Raw genomic sequence first — 22,031 nt, 5'->3', positions numbered from 1 at the left:
CTCTGATCTCAAACCATAAACATCACAACCCCTATGTGATCTTAATTTAAATAGACAGGAAAGAAAGGTAGTTAAAACAAAACAAACACAAATTAGGTTGTTGGAATTGTTAATATGCAGTGTTCATCTTTCACCTTGAAAAAAAAATCCAAGATCATCCACAAATAAATAAAGCTCTAAGTACTATTTTGTTTTTTTTTGTATTCAAGAGAGGCATCCGGGATTTCAGCCTCCAGGCAAATATCTCAATATGAATAGTCTCTCTTGGATGTTAAACATAACAGCCTTCAAGTTAATATTAAAAATTTAAAATGACGAGTAAGTTTAACAAATGTAAACAAAGGAATTTATGAAATGTATGGTATAAAATGTGCAGAAATAACCACATGCATGATCATATTGTATCTGTTGTTGTACCCTTGAGGTTGATCAACAAAACCGTTTTTTTAAATGAGAACATTTTTACTCTAACATTTTTTTTTGTCTTCTGGAACTCATTATTTATCTGGAAAAAAAGAACAGGAAAAAATTAAGTCACACGTACCATTTACCAAAATATGGGACTTGTTTTAAAAAACTCTGTTTTCTTATGACTTCAGAAAACAAACTTTTCCTTTATTCAAAGTGCTCCGCAAAACAAAAAAAATTAAAAACTAAAAAAAAAAGTACTAAAATTACAGTTTAGTACTTTCAAAGCCCAATAACAACAGGAGAAAGTGCTGAACATGAATCAGAGCTATGTAGTCCATACACTTTATGAACAAAAAGAGGCTTTATTTTTTGTGATGACATTTTTTAAGATTAGGATGACAGCGGAGAATCTTTTTCAGTGTTCCAGGATGAAAGTAGATTTAAAGCCCTTGTGTATGTGTGGTAAATTACACAATCACATGCACACACAGTGAATCTAGAAGTAATAAATATGAATAAAGATTACCACGGGATGTCTTAATTTATCTTTTTAAAGCCACAGAATTTCAGTGTGGCTATTATTTAACCCTCTTTTTTCACTCTTTTACCTCTCTACATACATATGCATTTTCGTATACAAAGTGCCTTATTTCATAGGGAATGTGCATGAAAAGGCTTAACAATACTCATCCAGTCAGTTCAAAAGCAGTGGATGAAACATTTGAGTTGATTGGAACCCATCTATTATTTTCTTTTGCTTTTGCCAACATGTCGCTGGGCTGTTTGATGAGCCACGTTTCCTGGCTGTCTCACTCCAGTGCTTTGCATCAAATACAAAGCAAATTTGACATAAAAATATCCAACTTTCGGAAGCCTAAGTTAATCATAAGATTGTCATAGGGCCACCTTACGTGCAAATCAATACACTTATGCATTATTCAGTACTGTGTGTTTTACTAAGGTACATTGGGGTCTACTAAAAGATTATGATCAATAAAAGATGGCCCTGCATTATTGGAAATCTGTAACTTCCTAGTCAGAGCACGGAGTCAACACCTTTATTTAAAAAATGCTGCATGTCATGGCTCAGTGTTTCAGTTTCTTTGCTCAAGGATTTGATTTTTCAAATATAACCCCGTTTTTGTATATATTTTACAACTATTACTTTTCCTATTTTGATTAAGTTCAACCTTAGAAATAAACAGACACACTTCAGTTGTATAGAGAGTTAAAAGCTTTTATTTTGATAGAATAACCAAGACACTTCTGTTGTAGTTTTACTTTATCAGGCGATTCTTTTTATAAATCACTCTTGGACACCTCCTGCTACACATCTCTTTAAAGACGTATGATTTATGCAGATGCCAATGAGTGAATCATAAATGAGTCATTCTGGATGTGTGTTTCTGTGTGTGGGCCTGAGTGTGTGAAAAGGGGAAGTCTTGGGAAGTGCCAGTAATTAATTTAAACCCCCGTACCATAATATTCAGAATCTGTTCACATAGACGACAGTGATCTTCTCTCTTTTTAATGTTTCTGAATGCTTAAATATCCACCTGACAGCGACTGTTTTTTGACCCAAGCGATGAAATGGTTGATAAATAAGACACACTATAAGAAACATCTTTTTGACCAAAAGAAGACCTAGTGCTATTAAAGTTAGATTTTTTTGGAAGATAAAGAACATGTGCACTTGATTCAACTTGAACATAACTTGAAATTCTTGTTCTTATGTCCGCAGACAGAGCTGCCAAGATGATGGTTGATGTATGTATACAGTTATTTACTGAGCCCTCCAGGTGCCAGTGGTTAAAAAAAAAGACAAAAACTGATAAACCGTGTGCACGATAATAAAAGCCCGTTTAGAAGATAATCTCGCTCTATGTCGCAGCTTGGTCTGTTTAAAACGGAACTTCCAAATTCTTCTTCTACAGTCGTACCGTAATTTGTCCAGACATAACACTATCTTACACGTCATCAGACCAAAGTACAGCCAAGGAAATGGTGTGATGTCATCATTAGTCGCAGGCCCCCAAACACGGCCTGCGACTAATGATGACGTCACACTACTTGATTGTAAACAAAGCTCTGACATAGAGCGAGATGATCTTCTAAACAGGCTTTTATTATTGTTATAATTATTACTAAATGCATGTTTGTGCGTTTTTCTTGGCCGAACTGACCCGGAAGAAGGGTTAGGATCAGGTTTATGCGTGCTAACAACATTTAGCCGTGCTAACAACATTTAGCAGTGGATGAATTTAAACTGGAATTATATCAGCCTTTATTTTGTTTGTTTTGGACCTGACTGGTAACACAGATTCACATGATTGTTTGAACAGTTTCTCAGGACTGTTCATTCAAAAGCCGCCTCCACCCGTCCTTGGCCTTGAGATACAAATCTCCGGGGAAACACAGTTCTTCTGGAACCGCCAGCCTGCTCACGCAGAACAGACTGCGGTCTGAAGCCTCCTCCGTTGTGCACATTGTAACAAATCACTCTCCCCTGCCTGGGAACACAAAGCTACGAGTCCGTCTGCTCTGCTCAGAGACATGCAATGTTGGCACATGCACAATTGCACAACAGTACAAGCACAATTGATTAATCCGTGCGCACGGTAATCCGTGCACACGTTTTATTAATCCGTGTGCACTGTTTACTAATCCGTGCACAGGAGACAGCGAAAAAGTAAAAAGGCCAAGAACTGAGCCCTGTGGCACACAGCAAGGCAGGACAGCAAATGAGGAGACGGTCACAAAGACTAAAAGGATCCAATGCAATGCCCCATAATGCTCACCCAACTGATTAAGATGTCAACAATTAAAAGAGCCAATGGTAGAAGTTGAGTCTTAAAAGTTTTGGTCCCTGTTAGATCTGCTTCACTTAGTTTTCCCAAATTGAATGTTTTTTTTGTTTTGTTTGCTTGTTTATGTTTTATAGGTATGAAACTTTGTCTGAATTTTAATGCAGACATAAGACGCTGTCCCCAATGGGCTCAAAAATCAAATCTTGGCTCATTTGCAGAAGGGAAACAAGGAGTTCATATTGATTGACGAAGTCTAGTAGATAAAGATTGTATTGTGGGTAAATGCAGTATCTTATTAATAAGTCACAGGGTTAGCTTTACTTTAATGTTCTTTTTGCTTCTCTTTCTTGTACAGTTTAGTGCTCATTTAGGACAATACTGCCCCAAAATGCTCAACTGCTGAAACTACAGAATTTTTTCCAGGTAGTTTGGTCTACTTTAGTAATTTCAAATTTGTAAAATGGATTAGCCTTCCCTGTCTATTTAAAGGGAATCTGTCCAAGTGTGAAAACAATTTAAACACAAAAACACAGTCAGTGAAAAAAGCACCAAAAATATTACAAAGAGCAGCATTTCTAACCCGAAAATATTTAGTTTCATTTACTTTATTTAGAACTTAGTTATACAGCAGTTTTCCCAGCATAAAATGACGCTGTTTTTTGTCAACTGGGGTTGAGTAAGTTTGGTTTTTAAAAATCATAGTTTTTTGGGCTTTAAAGGATTGTTTCCGTATTCCTGTGATCTAATTTCCTTTCAACACACTCAAGAAGGAAACGAAAAAGGAGAAGAAAAAAAAAACAAATGGTCCAAGATCTGTTGACAAAGTCTCATGCTAAAGGAATCTATTTCTGTCTACCTGACTCCTGCAAAATGGTAAAAGATCTCAGAAAAGTCATTTTTGCTGCTCATAAAGTCTGCCTGCACGTCTGCTGCTGACCTGGTTTTCACTGTCAGTTGGAGCTCAGTTTCAACCTAGTTCTTGTTAAAGAATTATCCCGTTCCTGCTCTCATTTACACTTATATCAAGAGTGCGATACACTATCAGTGAAAGGTTTAGAAAACTCCAAATATCCCAGTTACTTGTGGTAAGTGGTAAAGTCCAATAACAGCTTAAAATGGCATGAGGGTAAACTGTGAGCACCCAGTGGTTTAAAAAAATCAGAAAGGTTATGTAAAACTGAATAATTTTGATTTGGAATTACACAAAAAGCCTCAAAAAGCCTCTCTGGGAAATTCAATGTTGACTGAACCTCAGATTTCACAACAATAGTGCGCTTTCTGTCCTGGTTGTGGAACAGTGGACCAGCTCTACACCCTCTTTAGGGGACTGGGGTTTCGTGGAAGTTCACACATCCAGTACATGGTATGTTTTGTGGATTTGGAGAAGGCATTTTAGGGTGTCTCCCGTGGTGTCCTGTGAAGGCTGCTCTGGAACAATGGGGTTTGGGGAGCCCTACTGAGGCCTGTCCACTCTCTGTGTGACAAGATTGGAGCTTGATTTGCATTGCTGGGAGTAACTCAGACCTGTTCCCGGTGCATTTTGGCACCAGGCAGGCATGCCCTTTATCTCTGGTTCTGTTCATAATATTTATGGACAGAATTTCTAGGTGCAGCCTGGGGCCGGAGGGGTCTGGTTTAGGTACCACAGGATTTCCTCTCTGCTCTTTGCAGAGGATGTTGTCCTGTTGGCTTCATCAAACAAGGACCTCAAGCATGCATTGGGGCGGTTTGCGGCAGACTGTGAAGCGGTTGCGATTAGGGTCAGCCCTGCTAAGTCTAAGGCCATAGTTCTACACCAGAAAGATAGTTTCCCCTCTCTGGGTGGGTGAAGTGTTCCTGCCCCAGGGGGGAGGAGTTTAAGTATCTTGGGATGTTGTTCACGAGTGAGGGAAGATCGGAGAGTGAGACTGACAGGCATACTAGAGCAGCTTCCGTCGTTATTTGGTCACTGAACCAGTCCGTTTTGGTGAAGGGAGAGTTGAGCACGTCTCTCGACTGGCCTGGGAACGTTCTGGGGGTCCCCCCAGAGGAGCTGGAGGAATGAACCGGGGAGAGGGAAATCTGGACATCTTTTCTTAGACCGCAGTCCACACGACCCCATCTCAGATGAGTTGAAGGAAATTAATGGATGGATGGAGGGATAGATGGATGCATGGACAAAAGGGCACTTTTCAGGGAGCACAACATTTATTGGAAACGCAAAGCTGTTTAGGAGCTTAAGCTTTATCAAGCAGTCATTCCAAAAGAGTTTCCACCTTTTTTTTTAATTATTGCAATCTTTTTCCATCTGCATAAAAGCAGTGCTGGAACACACTGTGGTACCACACCTTTATAAGCTTTGACAAAACAATGTAGTATAGGCGAAAGCTGAAAAAGCGTACTATTATTTAAAGAAATAGGCTATCACAATGAAAATAAAGAAAGACACTCAAGGTCTCAGTACAGTTATTTTTTACATCAAAAGCTCTCAGATATAGCAGAGACATTTTTTTAAGAAGAGGGCGGTTAGCCCAAGGTCACAACCAAATCAGAGGACAAGAATCGAGCACAACAGCTTTAGGCACAGGTTAACTGCAGATGCAGTAAACCAGCTCAAATATAACTATGAAGAAAGAAAACATTGAGCTGGGGTTGACAGGATGAGCTGCAAGAAGAAAGTCATTACTAAAATATCAGAATAAAACAAACATGCTAGCCGGGACCACTTCTGCACTACTGAACATAGGAAGAAGGTGTTATGAACTTCGGCTCTTGGGTTAGTGACTTGGACAGAGTGAGTGAAATCTTGAACAAACACAAGTATCATTCTGCAGCGACATGCACTTCCCTCTGGGATGCACTCAGTTGGTAACGGGCTTATCTCACAAAACATAATGACCCAAAACATAAATCCAAGCAGAGCCAGAACTGCCCAAAGACTGAAGAACAAGAAAATAAACTTAAAAACATAGAGGGGGAAGCACTTTGTCAATCTTTAAATCTCGTTGTGTTAGTTTGGGACTGTTCAGAACAAAATAATCTATACGTGTTAAACATTTATGGGAACTTCTGCAGGAGACTTTGAAAGATTTAAAAAAAATATATATTTCTATTGTAGAAAAGAAGCTGTGACTGTGTTCAGCTATTTTATCTGTGAAAAGTGGCTGTTTTGATTAAGTAATAAGCAATCCCATCATCTTTTGAATTTATTTCAAAAGTGTTCCAAGTGGTCTTTTAATTATGATTATGCCATTTTTAGCCATATCAAAGAACCTGTGTCATTTTCAAGGACATAGTTTCTGAAGAGTGGCAGGAGTTCTTTAGAAATTTGTCTTTGAAAGCGGGCTACACAAAATGTGTCAATCAAACGTTTTGAGCGTTCAACGTGAGACCACATAGTTTTATTGAGGCATCCATCTGGTTGGTCAGTTTATAACTTGAATTTGTACAACAGACAACATATCGTAGAAAAAAACTAATTAACATTAGCAGGAGTGTGTTAAAAAAAAGTAGTAGTCCAAGAAGGGTTATTCTCACCAATATGACCGAGGAAAAGCTATTTATTTCTCAATAGTAGTCTGTGGGATTTTGGCTGTTGGAGCCACTGGGTCCTTCCTGTTTGTAATGTGAGGGGGAATGAGTCAAACCATAAACTTAAACCGAAGAACAGACAATTTTGAAGGTGAATAAGCAAAGCCAGGTATGATTATGTGAAAAACTCAAACTACTGAACACTTTAACATAAAAAAAAAAAAAGTGAAACTGAAACACCAAATTCACCTGAATCAAAAAAATTAAAAACGTGTATATCTGTAATTATAATATTCGCTCTGAATTCATTTTAGAGGTTTTAATAAATAAATAAAAAATAAAAACATAATACCACTATTTGCTAATGTGCTTGATTTAAGTTTGATTGAGACTTTTTATCTTAGGTAACAGCTCATCATCACAGTTTGAGAGTTGAGAAAAGTTCCATAGCACAAAAGCCACCGTGAGGCTAAAGTCAATGTTCTAAATAAGAAACATGTGACTTCAAAAGTTTCATTATTAACCACATGTTTTTTGTTTGATTGCTTAAATCTGTTTGTGAAATAGCTAAGCCCAAATTTTCACTGCGTACCAATACGTGCAAAAACCTTGTAACAGTGTGTGATAATTGTGTTTGTTTGAAGGTCCGTGTTTAATATTTCCTCCAGAGCATACGATGAGCTCATTATGATGGGAGACAAAGTGCAGATTAAACAAAGGATGAGAAGAAGCAGGGACGGGGGAAACAAAGGGACGATGAGGCACACACTACAGAGGTCAGTGAAGACAAAGGAATGCCAATGGGAGGACAGCAGTACTTTGGATGTTAATTGGCATGTGGGGATGTTTTACCTAACCTGAGGGAACAAGAAGAAAGAATAAAAAAGCAACAGTCTTAAGGCCCGTTCACACCGAGACGAATTTCACCGGCGATTTTCGCCGACGTTTAACGCCTCGTGACTAAACAAAGGGCACCAATGAGAGTGTGCACACCGACGCGAAAAAACGCCACGCGTCAAAGCGTCAAAAAAAAAAAACGCCTCGGGTTCGTTTTTTGTTTTTTTCTATTCGACCAATGAGAATGGCGCTTTTGCACACGTGTCTGGAGCTTCTGAAGTTACAGTAAAACACAACTTGGGGGCGCTCAAACACAAAACTGCCTTGTTGAGCACACATACCAGCGAAGAAGATAGACGCCAAGTAGCGTCTACACTGCCGCGAAGAAATAATGACGGACATTCTAAAATATCCCCGAACCAAGCACCAGTTGGAGCTACTGGTGCTTGAAGTATTCATGTTTTCTTTGTATTATTCTGACAAGCGCGTAAATACTTGCTCTCTTCTTCTGAGTGAAAAGCGACTTTAAGAAGCGTAAAGTTGCGCAGCGCCACCTTGTGTACAGGAGTTTTTCTGTTTACATTAAGCGCCATCTAATGTCAGGGAAGGAAATTGCATGTTCGCTCGGCTCATCGTCAGCGAAAATTGCCTGGGTGTGAACACAAAAAACATGGCGAAAAACGCTGGCGAATAACGCCTGGCGAATATTCATCCCGGTGTGTACGGGCCTTTAGAAAGTGATTGTGTTATTATAGCGGGTAAAGCAATTTTAACCCTTGTGCTATCCTAGGCACTTTAACATTGGGAGTTGGGTCATCTAGACCCACTAGACAGTGCTCTGAACCTTTTTTCTTCAATGATTTGTGAACCTCACTGGTGTCCACAGATTACCTGAAATCTTTCCACCTTTATCCGCCTTTGTCACGGTAGGGATAACACGTCAATGTGAGGGTGTGGTCATCTAAGATAGCACAAGGGTTAAAAAAATCTAACACATAATTTCCCAAAGCAAGATCTTGAGGTAAAAGCTGTCTACGGTCAGTCTTCTGACAAAATAATATTCTAATACACTTATCGATGAGGAATTTGGTGACAAAGTTGTGACTACTGCTTTTCCTAATCTAGATTCTTTTCCTCTTTTTTAACCATGTAAAGCCCACAACATCAAAGAACTAATAAAAATAAGTTTTCAGCCAAAAAGCTCACTATTTACCTACTGTCTCAGTTGATTGACGCATTTTCACCATGTTGTAACTGTCTATATACACTGACCAAAAATATAAACGCAACACTTTTGTTTTTGCTCCCATTTTTTATGGTATGAATTCAAAGATGTGAAACATTTTCCACATACACAAAATAACCAGTTCTCTGAAATATTGTTCACAAATCTGTCTAAATCTGTGATAGTGAGCACTTCTCCTTTGCCAAGACAATCCATCCCACCTCGCAGGTGTGCCATATCAAGATGCTGATTAGACAGCATGATTATTGCACAGGTGTGCCTTAGACTGCCCACAAGTGTGTATATATATATATATATAAAAACGCCCCTCTCACCCTCCGTGGGTGGTTTCTCCTCCAAGCTCGGGTCCTCTGCCAGAGGCCTGGGAGCTTGAGGGTCCTGCGCAGTATCTTAGCTGTTCCTAGCACTGCACCTTTCTGGACTGAGAGGTCTGAGGTCTTTCCAGGTATCTGTTGTAGCCACTCCTCCAGCTTGGGGGTTACTGCCCCGAGTGCTCCAATTACCACAGGCACCACTGTCACCTTCACTTTCCATGCTTTCTCCAGTTCTTCTCTGAGTCCCTGGTATTTGTCCAGTTTCTCATGTTCCTTCTTCATGATGTTCCCATCGCTTGGCACTGCCACATCCACCACAACGGCTTTCCTCTGTTCTTTATCCACCACTACAATGTCTGGTTGGTTAGCCATTACCATCGTATCAGTCTGGATCTGGAAGTCCCACAGGATCTTTGCCCTCTCATTCTCTACCACCTTCGGAGGTGTTTCCCATTTTGACCTTGGGGTTTCCAGTTCATATTCTGCACACATGTTCCTGTATATTATTCCAGCCACTTGATTGTGGCGCTCCATGTATGCTTTCCCTGCCAGCATCTTACAGCCCGCAGTTATGTGCTGGATTGTTTCAGGCGCCTCTTTGCACAGCCTACACCTTGGGTCTTGTCTGGTGTGGTAAATCTGAGCCTCTATCGCTCTGGTGCTCAGGGCTTGTTCCTGGGCTGCCAGGATGAGCGCTTCGGTGCTGTCCTGTAGGCCAGCCCTTTCTAGCCATTGGTAGGACTTCTTGATATCAGCTACTTCAGTTATGGTCCGGTGGTACATCCCATGCAGGGGTTTGTCCTCCCATGAGGATCTGTCATCCAGCACTGTATCCTCTGCTTTCCATTGCCTGAGACATTCACTGAGCACACTGTCAGTTGGGGCCTTGAGCTTGATGTACTCATGGATCTTGGATGTTTCATCCTGGATAGTGGCTTCTACGCTCACTAGTCCTCAGCCTCCTTCCTTGTGGCTAGCATACAGTCTCAGGGTGCTGGATTTGGGATGGTGTTTTAACATCCTTGGTCTGTATCTCTTCCTTTGGCCATCTTATTATTGCTGCAGGGTATCTGATAACTGGCAGTGCGTAGCTGTTTATTGCCCGGGTCTTATTTTTGCCATTGAGCTGGCTTCTCTGGACTTGCTTTACTCGTTGGAGGTATTTAGCTGTTGCAGCTTTCCTTGTTGCCTGCTCCAGGTTGCCATTTGCCTGCGGAATTCCAAGGTACTTGTAACTGTCCTCGATGTCTGCTATTGTTCCTTCTGGGAGTGAGACCACCATCCGGCTGCATTTCTCGAGCCCGAATGACATCCCAATGTGAGTACTGTAGATCCTGGTGGTGGGGATCAGGGAGTCAATGTCACGCTCGCTCTTAGCATATAGCTTGATGTCATCCATGTATAGGAGGTGACTGATGTTGGCCCCATTTCTGAGTCGGTATCCATAGCCAGTCTTGGTGATTATTTGGCTGAGGGGGTTCAGACCTATGCAGAACAGCAGTGGGGACAGAGCATCACCTTGGTATATCCCACATTTGATGGACACTTGTGCAAGTGGCTTCCCATTGGCTTCAAGGGTGGTTTTCCACAGCTTCATTGAGTTTCCTATGAAGGCTCTAAGAGTCCTGTTGATGTTGTACAGCTCCAAGCATTCAGTGATCCATGTGTGTGGCATTGAGTCATAGGCCTTCTTGTAATCAATCCAGGCTGTGCACAGGTTGGTGTGTCATGACTTGCAGTCTTGAGCGACTGTTCTGTCGACCAGGAGTTGGTGTTTGGCTCCTTTGGAGTCTCTACCAATGCCCTTCTGTGTGTTCTACATGAATTGATCCATGTGCCTATTTATCTTGGTTGCAATGATGCCTGACATAAGCTTCCATGTTGTGGAGAGACAGGTTATTGGCCGGTAGTTGGATGGGACCGCACCCTTTGAGGGATCCTTCTGGATCAGGATCGTTCGCCCTTCCGTTAGCCATTCGGGGTGAGTCCCATCTCTTAGCAGCTGGTTCATTTGTGCTGCCAGGTGCTCGTGGAGTGTAAGCTTCTTTAGCCAGTAGGCATGTATCATGTCAGGGCCCGGTGCTGTCCAGTTCTTCATACCTGAGACTCTTTCTTGGATGTCTGCCACTGTAATGGTTACTGGATTCTGTTCAGGGAGGTTACTATGTTCTTTTCTCAGAGAGACCAGCCACTGGGCATTGCTGTTATATGCTGTCTCTTTCTCCCATATACTTTTCCAGTACTGTTCAGTTTCTAGCCTTGGTGGGTTTGCTCGGCTGTTTTGACCCTGCCACTGAGCGTACACTATTGCAGGTTGAGTTGCGAAGAGCCTGTTTATTCGTCTGGCCTCATTGTCTCTTGTGTACCTCTTTAGGCGGCTGCTCAAGGCTACGAGCCTTTGTTTGGCAGTTTCCAGTGCTTCAGGTATGGGCATCTGGCTGTATCTCTTAGGTACTTGCTTTCTAATTGTACCTCTTTGAGCCTCTGTCAGCTTACTCACATCCTTCCGAGTTGCCTTGATTTTGGCCTCTAACCGTTGCTTCCATGGTGGGTGCTGTTTTCTTCCATGGTTTCTCTTGTAGCCAAGCATCTCAAGGATCACTGCTGCTGAAGTGTAAACCAGTTCATTGGTTTCTGTGATGGTTGTGGTAGGAATTGCCCTCAATGCTTCATTCACAGTTTCCAGTAGACTTTCAGGCGGTACATCACTTAACCGTTGTAGCTGGTGTCGGGGTTGCCAAGTGTTCATTGTAGACATGATCTTGTCTTTCAGGTCAGTTGCTGCCTCGCTCAGCGTAATTGTGGTTGTTGGGGCTGTGTAGATATGTATATATATATGTATATATATATATATATATAAGCAGGACAAAGTCCCAGAAAACCTGGACCAAGTTATATTTAATGGGTTTTTAGGGAAAGTCTAGATCATACTCAGGGGTCTCAAAAATGTCTAATGTGAAACAAATAGTTATATAGGGTTAGTTGTAATGTCCACATCTTACATAACCTCTCTTAAGTCTGTCTAAACGTCCATAAAACCTGTAGCCGAGTTTATTTAAATGAAGAACCTCATTCTAATGCAAACCTGTTTGTTTAGACTGCATCAGGATTCAAGTGAGCTTTCGAACCTGCCAAATCAGGTAACATTTGAAAGTGTGGACTGATGTTGACGTCACAGGATTCTGTAAGGGTCCGGCAGGAACGCTAGTTTGGTGCAAAGCTTCAGATGGGAGCAAATTAGAAAAAAAAAGGTAGAAACAAAAATTAAGGCACAGAAGTAGAACAAGAAAATAATGATAGCATTGCAAGAAAAAGGGGTCAAATGAAATTAAATCTGATGGTGAAGCAGAAGGCAAAGAAACACAGACTAAATTTTCTCACATGAATGTTGTGCACGAGTTCACTGACAGAATGACAAATCTGTGAGAATTGAAGATAATGAACTCAGATCTGCAAAGACAAAAACCCAAAAATTTCTCCATGCTGATATATTTTTTTCCTTTTTTTACCGTTTTGGGAAAATGATAGATGAGCCGAAGCACAGGCAGAGTTTAGAAGGTGGGATGTGTGGCTATGCGCATGCAGAGAGTGATAGAGGGGAAGGAGGGGGAGTGAATGTGAAGCCTCTCCCATTCTGTCCCTGCTCTGGTTTACACCGCTCTCTCTTTCCTCTCGTCGCCTCTGTCATCAGACTTTCAGGGAGCTGAGGAAAGGGAGGAACACGAAAAAAGGAACAAAAAGAATGAAGTGAATGCTTCAATTGGAAACCGTCTTAAACAGGGGTAACAACTTTAAAAAACAGAAGTCGGCAAGGGAAGGGAAACAAACAGTAGGAAAGTTAATGACATCCATGGGGGGAGAGGGATAAGACAGGAGAAGGCAGGGAGGGGAAACTTATCAGCATCTTGAGAACAGCACACAAAAGTGGAAAAGTGCACAGAAGAGGAAGACAACAAGGGAATCCTACTTACTCAGGATGGACAAAGTGGAGCGAGTGATGAAGATGGTGAAAAGGATGTCACCAAGAAAGAAGAGGAGAGAAGGAGGACCGGGGAATCTGGAGAGCCCGGACACCCTGTGTGATGAACTGTGTCGATTCAGCCTCTGCATCAGTGGTGAGAGGCTGCTGCTCCTCATGCGTTTGTGCGTCTGTGTGCATTTTTGTCGGATGGTTGGGTGTGTTGTGCCTTTTTTTTCAGTATCACAGATGTTTTAGAGGGACTTTGGGGGAAAATTTGAAACTAAAATTCTTTGTAGGAGGCTGTCTTGTGTTTGACCCCAGAAAGCATATGTTGTCAGAGTTTTCTTCATGAATGTGTTGTTTTTTTTACCTGGGGACAATTAAATCTGGTTTCATTTCTGGTTCCAAAAGCCTTCTTTTTCTTTTTGAGTTATATTCTCGTTTTTTGACCTCAACATGTCAGAATCTCCTTTAATTTTTTTTCTTTTTTTCAAAAGCTTGTTATGGTGTTGGCTATTTCTTCAGATGTTTTCTTTTATCTCAGAGCTGTCTTGTGATGAAGCTGTCGGATAACTGAGTTTTAAAGAAAAGTTTAACTGAAGTTTGGTTGATCATCTAGAGAAAATATCTTGAGCATTTCGTCAGAGAATGTGATGGATGATGAAACTCTTTGACAGTAGCGTATGTTGCATGTTCACTTAAATTTGATGTACTTCCAAACAATCTTGATCAGGGGTACAGTGTTTGACTTCAAAATGAGAGATGTTGTGTTAAAATCTGTAATGTGATAAGTGTCATCACTGGTTGGATCAGGGCTGAGGCAGTTAAACCACTAAATAGCTCCTGAGTCCTGCTGTCACTGCAGTTCATGGCTCCTTCAGGGAAGGGGTAAACACATTTTGCATTCTCAGGTAGGGACCATAATATGATACATTTCATTTACATTATACCCAAATCGATAAATCCAGTTTTAGTTACAGTTCAAGAGCTCTGATAATTCTAAAGAAAATCTATTTAAAATGACCGTTGACGGTGTGTGCTCACCTTTTGTGAGCTAAGCTTGAAGCCCACTAAAAGGGGAGAGCCAAAATCCCATAGACTTCTATTGAGGAATAAACAGCTATTACTCAGTCAATAAATTTGGCGGAATAACCATTCTTGCTCTGTAAATTTTGACGTTATCATTGATCCTATTTTTTTACATTTCTCTGTAGTAGAAGTTATTCAAGTTATAAACGGGCCAATCAAACGCCTCAATAAAAGGATGTGCTGCTTGTTGGCCATTACATCGAAATGGTTGATTGACATATTCTTCCGAGCTCGCTTTCAAGTGGTAGGGGTGTGGACTTCCAACAAGCTCACTCCTGAAGGTGATAGTGGTTTCCATAGAAACACCGACTCAGACTGACTTGGATCAATCACTGACTACCAATGACATCTGGTTCCAACATGGCGGGTGTCTGTATCACGAAAATGGCTACAAGTGTTTTCACACATTGGACTGCAATGATGTTTGATCATTTTTTGCTGCCACCACATGTGTGTTGTCCGCTTTGAGGGCACCTGGTCCTTTTTAGGTTATAGTAAAATAATCCATTTTTTTATTTTGAAATTATTTTTTGATGACTTAGATCGATTCAAATAAGAACTCGCCTGAGACAGATCGATCTGATTGGATCGTAGGAAAATAAATCAATTCATCGCTAAATCGTTAAACCCCCTACAAACTTGACCGTATAAAACATTCTGTTACATTCTAAGTGTCAAGAGTCCGATAGTGATGTTTACAAAAAGGTCATACCTGTCAATTTATTGATGCTACTGTTCAATTGCTTTTCCGGATTTTTAGTTAACAACAGCTTAATTCAAAGGCTTTCGGGAAACTTTTGACATCACATTTCTTTTTACAGCTTATTTTGTTGTATTATTTTTGATCATGCATTACCAGCTCACTGACACATAGTGGTTTGAAGTTCAAAGACTGAATTAAACTTTATGAGAGAGGAAAGTGGGTGTTTTCCCAATGTCACCCCCCTCACCCCCACCCCTCATATATTCTTTCATCAAACAATCTTTTTAATCACTCAGCAGAAACTGCAGCAGCCAGACTTCAAAGAGCATCAAAAATTCTGCAGAGAAACAAACATCACATTGCATCCATTGCGAGGTCAAAAAAAGCGGGGTTGTACTGGTATCAGAGTAAACACTCAAAAAAATTCACGCTCTGTGGGCTTTGTGTTGGACCCTTGTCACTTTCTTTGACTTCAGTCTATGTTTGATGAGATTTTCTAGTTTTGACCTTTTTGGCCTTTTATTTAACTTGTTTTTCACTTTATCTGAAGGGTGTTTTATCCCTTGTGTATTTTCCTCAGTTGCACCACTCGTCCTAGTTTCGTACCTTTTGTTTACCCCCCCCCCCCCCCCCCCCCATTTTATTGTTCATTGCTCTTCATTTTTAAATTGCATACATTTCTCACCCAGTTTCATGCTTTTTTGTTTTGCCAATTTTTTATTTATTGATGTTCATGTCATCTTTTTCTAAAACTAGTCAAGTCTCAACTCTTTATTAAAGTCCCATGCCAATAATCTATTTAATCTATTTACAAACTGTTTCCAGTGGTCTTTTAAAATATGATTATGCTGTTTTTAGCACAAAAAAAATTATAAATAAAACTGTCGTTTTCTAGGACATAGTTTCTTCAGAGCTGCAGTTATTCATTTGAAATTCGCCTCTGAGCCGTGGGTAACCCTGCCCCCTTCTCATCATCCATCTGTGTATGTGTTCTCCCACTAGTTTACAGGGCCTCACACACTCAACCTAATACTACCAGCGCAACAGAAACTGTAAACAATATTGGAACCATCCAGCCGTTCAGTTTTAGGCCACATTCCAGCTCTGATGTGGAAAACAAAGACATACCTTTAATCTAGTCGACCAGAATCTAGTCGACCAGAAGTGGATGCATCAGAATTGAGAGGAGGAAGGAGGTTTTGGCTTAGTAGTAGCATAGTTGGTTCTATGTCACATCTACTGCTTTACAACGATTTGAATAAAGAAATACTCAGAAATGCAATTTTAGGCTTAATTTTCTTTATCAACTTCCTCCATCATGACAAAAATGCTACAAGAACATAGTAAAAACACCAAAAATTTGATTTTCATTAAAGTGGATCTAAAAGATGACCGTCACTTTTTTTTTTGAGACATCACAAGTATGACATAAGAAAATGCAAAACCATTCATCTTTGTTGGATGTGACACTGATCTTTTGCAGATGATAAAAATAATGAATAGATGAACATTGTTCCTAAGCTCTGCCTGCAAATCTTAAGTATGGCTGAAGTCCAAGTCGCTATCCTTTGCTTTTTGGATTACTTGTGACTTCAAACTCTTGTTTCAATACACTAAAGACACCAAAAATAGTTGTCATGTTGTAAGGTACAGAAAGAAATGTAATCACACAGGAGCAAGACTGAACTAACCTTGTCTTTTACTCAGTTGTGCCTTTCGACTGGGGAATAGATTACAAAAACATCCATCCATTTTCAGTTTTCTCTCCAATATTCAGAATAAGACATGCCAACTATTAAAGGTTTTTTCTATGATCTTTTTAGGAATCAGGTCACATTTCTGTTAAAGCATCAGAAAAACCACAGGAGTATTCAGATTTTTTTTCTTTTTTAGTTTATGACAATACCTTAGCTGCAACAGAACTAGTGTGCAGGTTCAAGCCTCTAAAAATGATTCAAACTGCAATTGTATATTTTCTTTTTAATCTGGCTAAAATACACACATTGCTCCACTGTTGAGATCTCTGCACTAGTTTGACCTGTGACTCTCAACAACAAAGTGGACAATTTAAATTAACAGATTCAGCAGCTTTACAGCCATCAGGGTTAGAAAACTCTCTGCACTGAAGGTTCATGTGGTAATTTTTATACACCAGGTCAAAATGTTTTTGCTCTTAGTTCTCAATGTTCAAAATTTGATTTGATTTTTTAAAACATTTGCTTCAAAATTGTTGCATAATAAAACAATTATTACAATTGTTGCAACAAATAAAAGATTTGTAATGCACCTTAACCTGAGCTTTTACCAGGGGGGAAGCAAACATCATCATGTGGCAATTAATTGTTCTTGTTTTCACCTCTTGTAGTGAAGAAACCAGTCCAATTGCATCAGAAGATTCATGAAATGTTAAGTAATATCTAGCATGAATAGAGAAATCTGTAATCACTGACTACTATCTACTGGATCTAGTTCTTCCCCTGCATGTATCTGCTGTTGGTAAAAATTCTCCATTTGTCTCACCCCCAGGAGTTGGATTTCAGTCTTTACTGCTTAAAGAAAATGCTCAGTCCCTTGTTTTAAAACGTAAAATTGGTAATGCAGCAAGAAGAGATTGCAGTTGGTGGACTGGGTCCAACACTTGGGTTGTACAGAATTGCTTAACAGTACTTGTGGGACGTGTAAAACACTAATTCCATTGGCCATTTGTGTTAAGAGAGCCATGAGCTTTCACGGTCTAAAAAGCTATTTTGCCTTTATAACACAAGGCGACCTACTTAAATGACTGACTGCGGGCCACATGCTCAGAAGCAACTTTAAGTGGCCTATAACACAATTACTCACAACAGGGCTGATTTAAAGAAAGAGTACGTTTTGAAAGTCTAGGCAGATTTCCCACACAAGTTTAGTCCAAGAATGCATCACATCGGATAAACTAGCAAACTTTTTTTTTTTTTTTGCTTTCTGTATATTAAGCAGTGACAGCCCAAGACACCCTAATTGTTTAGCCTCACTGGACCATTGTGGCATCCTGTGAAAAGCTTTTGTTACACAGCCTTATCCTTCCTGACAAACAGAACATGAAAAAGGTCAGTGCTAAATGCAGATTGTTTCGAAACCTACTGTTCTTTAGAACAAAAATAACTGAGGCTTTTAAAGTCCAGTCAATTAAAGACTGATCAAAGTTGGAGCAGCTCTGTGTTCCTTTTTGAATGCAGTTTATGCAGCAAATCAGCTGGCAGGTTTGACAGACACAACTCTATATTATCTTTGGACAGAAAAACAACAACATTTTTTTTTTTAAATGGCGTATACTTATATAGCGCTTTTTTACCTACAAGGCCCAAAGCTCTTTACAGTCACAGACCCATTCACCTAGTCACACACACATTCACACACATGTGGCGGCTCCGCTGCCTAACACTGGCGCCAACCTCCCACCAGGGTGGGATTGAGTGTCTTGCCCAACGACACATCAACTCATGGGCGTGCAAAGCGGGAATCGAACCCGCATAATTACAATCATAGGTCGACCGCTCTCCCACTGCACCATGGCCGACCAAACATTTAGCAGATGTTTGAAAAAACATAATAGTTCTCTGTTCAGTACACAATACCTTTCTGTGTTACAGACAGCAGGCTCTGCAACATAGGACAGCACTAACTTGGACAGAATATGGACCCTTTTTTTTCTTATTTTATTTTGTTTTATTTTATTTCACAGCTCCACCTTATAATAAAAAAACAATTAAAATCAAAAAAATACAGATACAAAATAATGCTTAATCTATTATTGATGATGGTTAAAATGAGTTATTTCTAAATATATTACTTCCTTCCACTCCTTTTCAAGCAATCTTTCATTTTATGTCTAATTATCCTAAGTTTGATACGTCTTTGTATGAATGTCTAACTACTGGTTGTATTGTTTTTGGGTATTATTCTTACTGGATTGCTTCAAATAAACTATTTAAAATCAAAAATCAATAAAAGTATGTGGGCTTGCGTCGAACATTCAATGCGTTCGGTTGACCGATTCTCCCAAGCCCGCTTTCAGTGGAAGGGCTGTGGTTTTTTAAAAAGCTCACTCTTGATTGTAGAGTGGTTGACATAAAAGTGTGGACTCAAACCAACCAATCCGTTCTTACTTACGATATCTGGTTCCAACATGGAAACAGACCTACCGCAAAAACATGGCAACTAAATTGACCTCATTTTGTTGTTCCCGAAAACAAATCCTTTTCTATGTGTGACGTCACACTTACTCGGTCCAGCTCCAACATACAGTCAAAGATTCTGATGCTGGTTTTCAATGCAAAATGTGTTCATATGCTAGAATGCACCAAACAAGATCAACCTATATATGGGCCTGTTTCATAAAATATGATATGATTAGTTACATTTTGAGTATAGAGTTGTCCTAAAACTTGCATTCTGAATTATATTTGAGACTTGCGTTTGGAAAATTGTCAAAAATGACAAAGAATGCTCGGGTAAAGTAGAATAGAGTTCATCCCGGTTCAATATGATCTAACTTTCTGCATCCAGACTTTTTGCAGATTGTAAATGTATTACAGTACAACTCAAGATCATTTAGAAAAGCACCAAATCCATAAATAATCTCAGATTCAAACACTGCTGTTTTTATTTGTTATTTATTTTCCCTATGTCTTAATTTGTCCTGTTGACCTTGTCCCACAGGAACTGTGCATCCACTTAGACAAAGACGTATCATGTAATGGCCAAAGCAGTAGTTAACTAATGACGATGATTAGCATTTTGCTAGAAACATCATTCATTCCCATAATAATAAAGTGTCCTTAATTCAGCCCGAAACACCTCATTATCCCTGCACTCACATGGGCCAGTACAAAGTCAAGCTGCTTGTCAAAAGGACATGAATAAAAATGTGAAAAAAGCCATTAGCCAGCTTGAAATTATAAATAAAATAATTCTGAATACCTAAATCTAAAAAAGATGTTGCTTAGTCTGTCATTTAAAGTGTGTGCTCTGAAATCAGACATCTTTATGTCCACCTGGCCATGGCAGAGTTAAGACCCCATGGGAGTCTGGGTACTCAAGCTGGGGGGTCCCGTAAAAAATTGAACTTTTTAACCTTGCTAGTTGCAGTAGTTTAAACAAAAGTGGAAAGCATGAAAGTTTAATACTTGAGAGTAACAACAGAGGAAATGAAATGGATCCATAGAAAATTAATAAAACAATACAATGTGAAAGCAGGAATTGATGCAAATGTCACCGTTACGTGACACTGTTAGCTAAATTAATCATCACATGTACTCTTTAATTCAAAATGACTTAAAAAAAACTAAATAAAAGGCCTAAGATCTCAAATAAAGAGCACAAAATACTATATCTGCACGCAAATCCTATTTTGTAGGTGATTTACGAAGATTAATTTCACAATAGATAACATGGACAAACGGCAGTGTTTAAATGAGAATTTAATGTTTGGAGATTGAAAGTAAAATGAACGCATGAAAGAATAAAGAATAAGTGTAAAAATATTAGGTGCCGCTTGAACATAGAAAAAGGTCTGCAGCCTTTGAAGATGATCTTACATCTTCTGCGTACGAGGGCATCTTGTTTTCTGTGACAGGAGCGCTAAGGTGGAATGTTCTGGCTGTTGCAGCAAACAGTCCACATTTGATGTAGCTTTATCTGAGCTGATGAGGCACAAATAATGCCTTAGCAAGAATTAAAATGGTACATGAGTGGGGGTGAAGCTGCTATCAAGTGCAGCCTCAGTTTAAGGTGGAATCATGCAAACTGCATTGTAAAAACTAATTTTCTCATCTAAAATATGCTTTCTTGTCTCTCGCAACTTTGTTTTGTGCAAGATTTCAAATTTAAGGACAATTTTTAAAGCATATAAACGTTTGTCATTAGTGTTGAAGCAAGTATGCCTGAGCCCTTTAACACTGAGGACTCCTGTATGTGCCCAGATTGCTGTTATGGTAGAGTTGGGCTAGCACAGCTTTACATTTGATGCGTTCCAAAAGTGGGTAAAGAAATGCAGCAGCCCAGTTGGGTCAACAATGATCCACAATACTACAGGTTTGGAGTATGATGTTTCTATAAAAACCTGTGCCTCAAGTCTTTGGCGATACAACTACTTTACAATATATGTAGAAATATTTGGTATATATAATAATAATATATAATAATATATGTTCTCTGCAGCAGTAATTCAATCTTCACCCAAGGCGAGTTGCTTCAAAGCGGTGGAAAAGTGCAGGTAGAGAGCAGCTCTGCATACAGTCAAAGGAAATAACCTCAATAAGCAGGTTGCTATGCCGCGGGGCGCCCAATGTAAATGTTCCGTCATTTAAAATTAGCTCACAGTTTTATCAGATGTTGCCAACTTTTCTTACTTTGGCTGCATTTTTGTCACAATTAGGGCAGACAAAATCTATCTATCTATCATCAGATTGTAACAAAAACAGAAAAGCATGTATGTCCCAGAACTTAAGCTGCTGTACTTTACCTCATTGATATGGTGATATTTCAGCAACTAATTTCTAAGTCCAATAAGTAATTTCAATCGTGACTATTCACATCTACTGTACCTAAATCATATTTTTAAGTAATGCCATGCTCCTTCTTAAGTTCCAGTTTAAACCATTTCACATTACACTATGCTTTAACCATATTTGGTTTAAAAAAGACTAGATACATAAGTATTTCAGGTTTTTGACAGAATAAATGCAAATAAATGCATTTTAGAGTTATGATTTGATTTTATCCCTTGCGTTGACATGTGAATCTGGCATCAATTTCTCTTGGAAGTGTCATGTCTAGTAGATATATTTAACTGCAGATCATTTGTATGTCTAGTGTCACCCTCATTCTATACATACTTTTGCCTTTTTTTTTAGGAGTTCCTTTGAGCATGGCACTGTCTGACTGTCAGTTACTCAAGCAGGAAAGATAGACAAATGTAGCTCAAAATGTAAATGGGAGTCATTCTTTTACTGCTGGTGCCAACTAACAGCAGATTTTTTTTTACCCTTAAGACAAATGCCTTTGCATATTTGGCTTCAGCGACAGCCTCACAAGCTTCATTGGAAGCAAAAATTTATCATTTTATAATTAATTTTAATTCCATCTGCCACATTTTTGGGAAAAAAAAGATAAT

General features: G+C 39.4%; 1 protein-coding gene across 4 annotated transcripts in view; it reads left to right on the top strand.

Annotated features, from left to right (window-relative positions):
• The window catches only part of grip2 (glutamate receptor interacting protein 2), a 242,945-nt gene that overhangs the window by 77,432 nt on the left and 143,482 nt on the right, over window positions 1–22,031 (top strand). For 2 of the 4 annotated variants that reach the window (XM_023955039.1, XM_023955037.1), the window contains exon 1: window positions 12,148–13,240. The exons of 1 other annotated variant lie outside the window; for it this stretch is intronic. In XM_023955039.1, the coding sequence (XP_023810807.1) occupies window positions 13,102–13,240 (139 nt within the window). In that variant the 5' untranslated portion in view covers window positions 12,148–13,101. Of the gene's footprint in view, window positions 1–12,147; window positions 13,241–22,031 lie in introns of those variants that run through there. One more of the 4 variants, XM_023955038.1, reaches the window with a different exon arrangement.

This window comes from Oryzias latipes, chromosome 5 (assembly GCF_002234675.1).
Source record: "Oryzias latipes chromosome 5, ASM223467v1".
Classification (NCBI taxonomy): Eukaryota; Metazoa; Chordata; class Actinopteri; order Beloniformes; family Adrianichthyidae; genus Oryzias; species Oryzias latipes.
The sequence above is the reverse complement of the archived record's forward strand: the minus strand, read 5'-3'. Positions and strand labels throughout refer to the sequence as shown.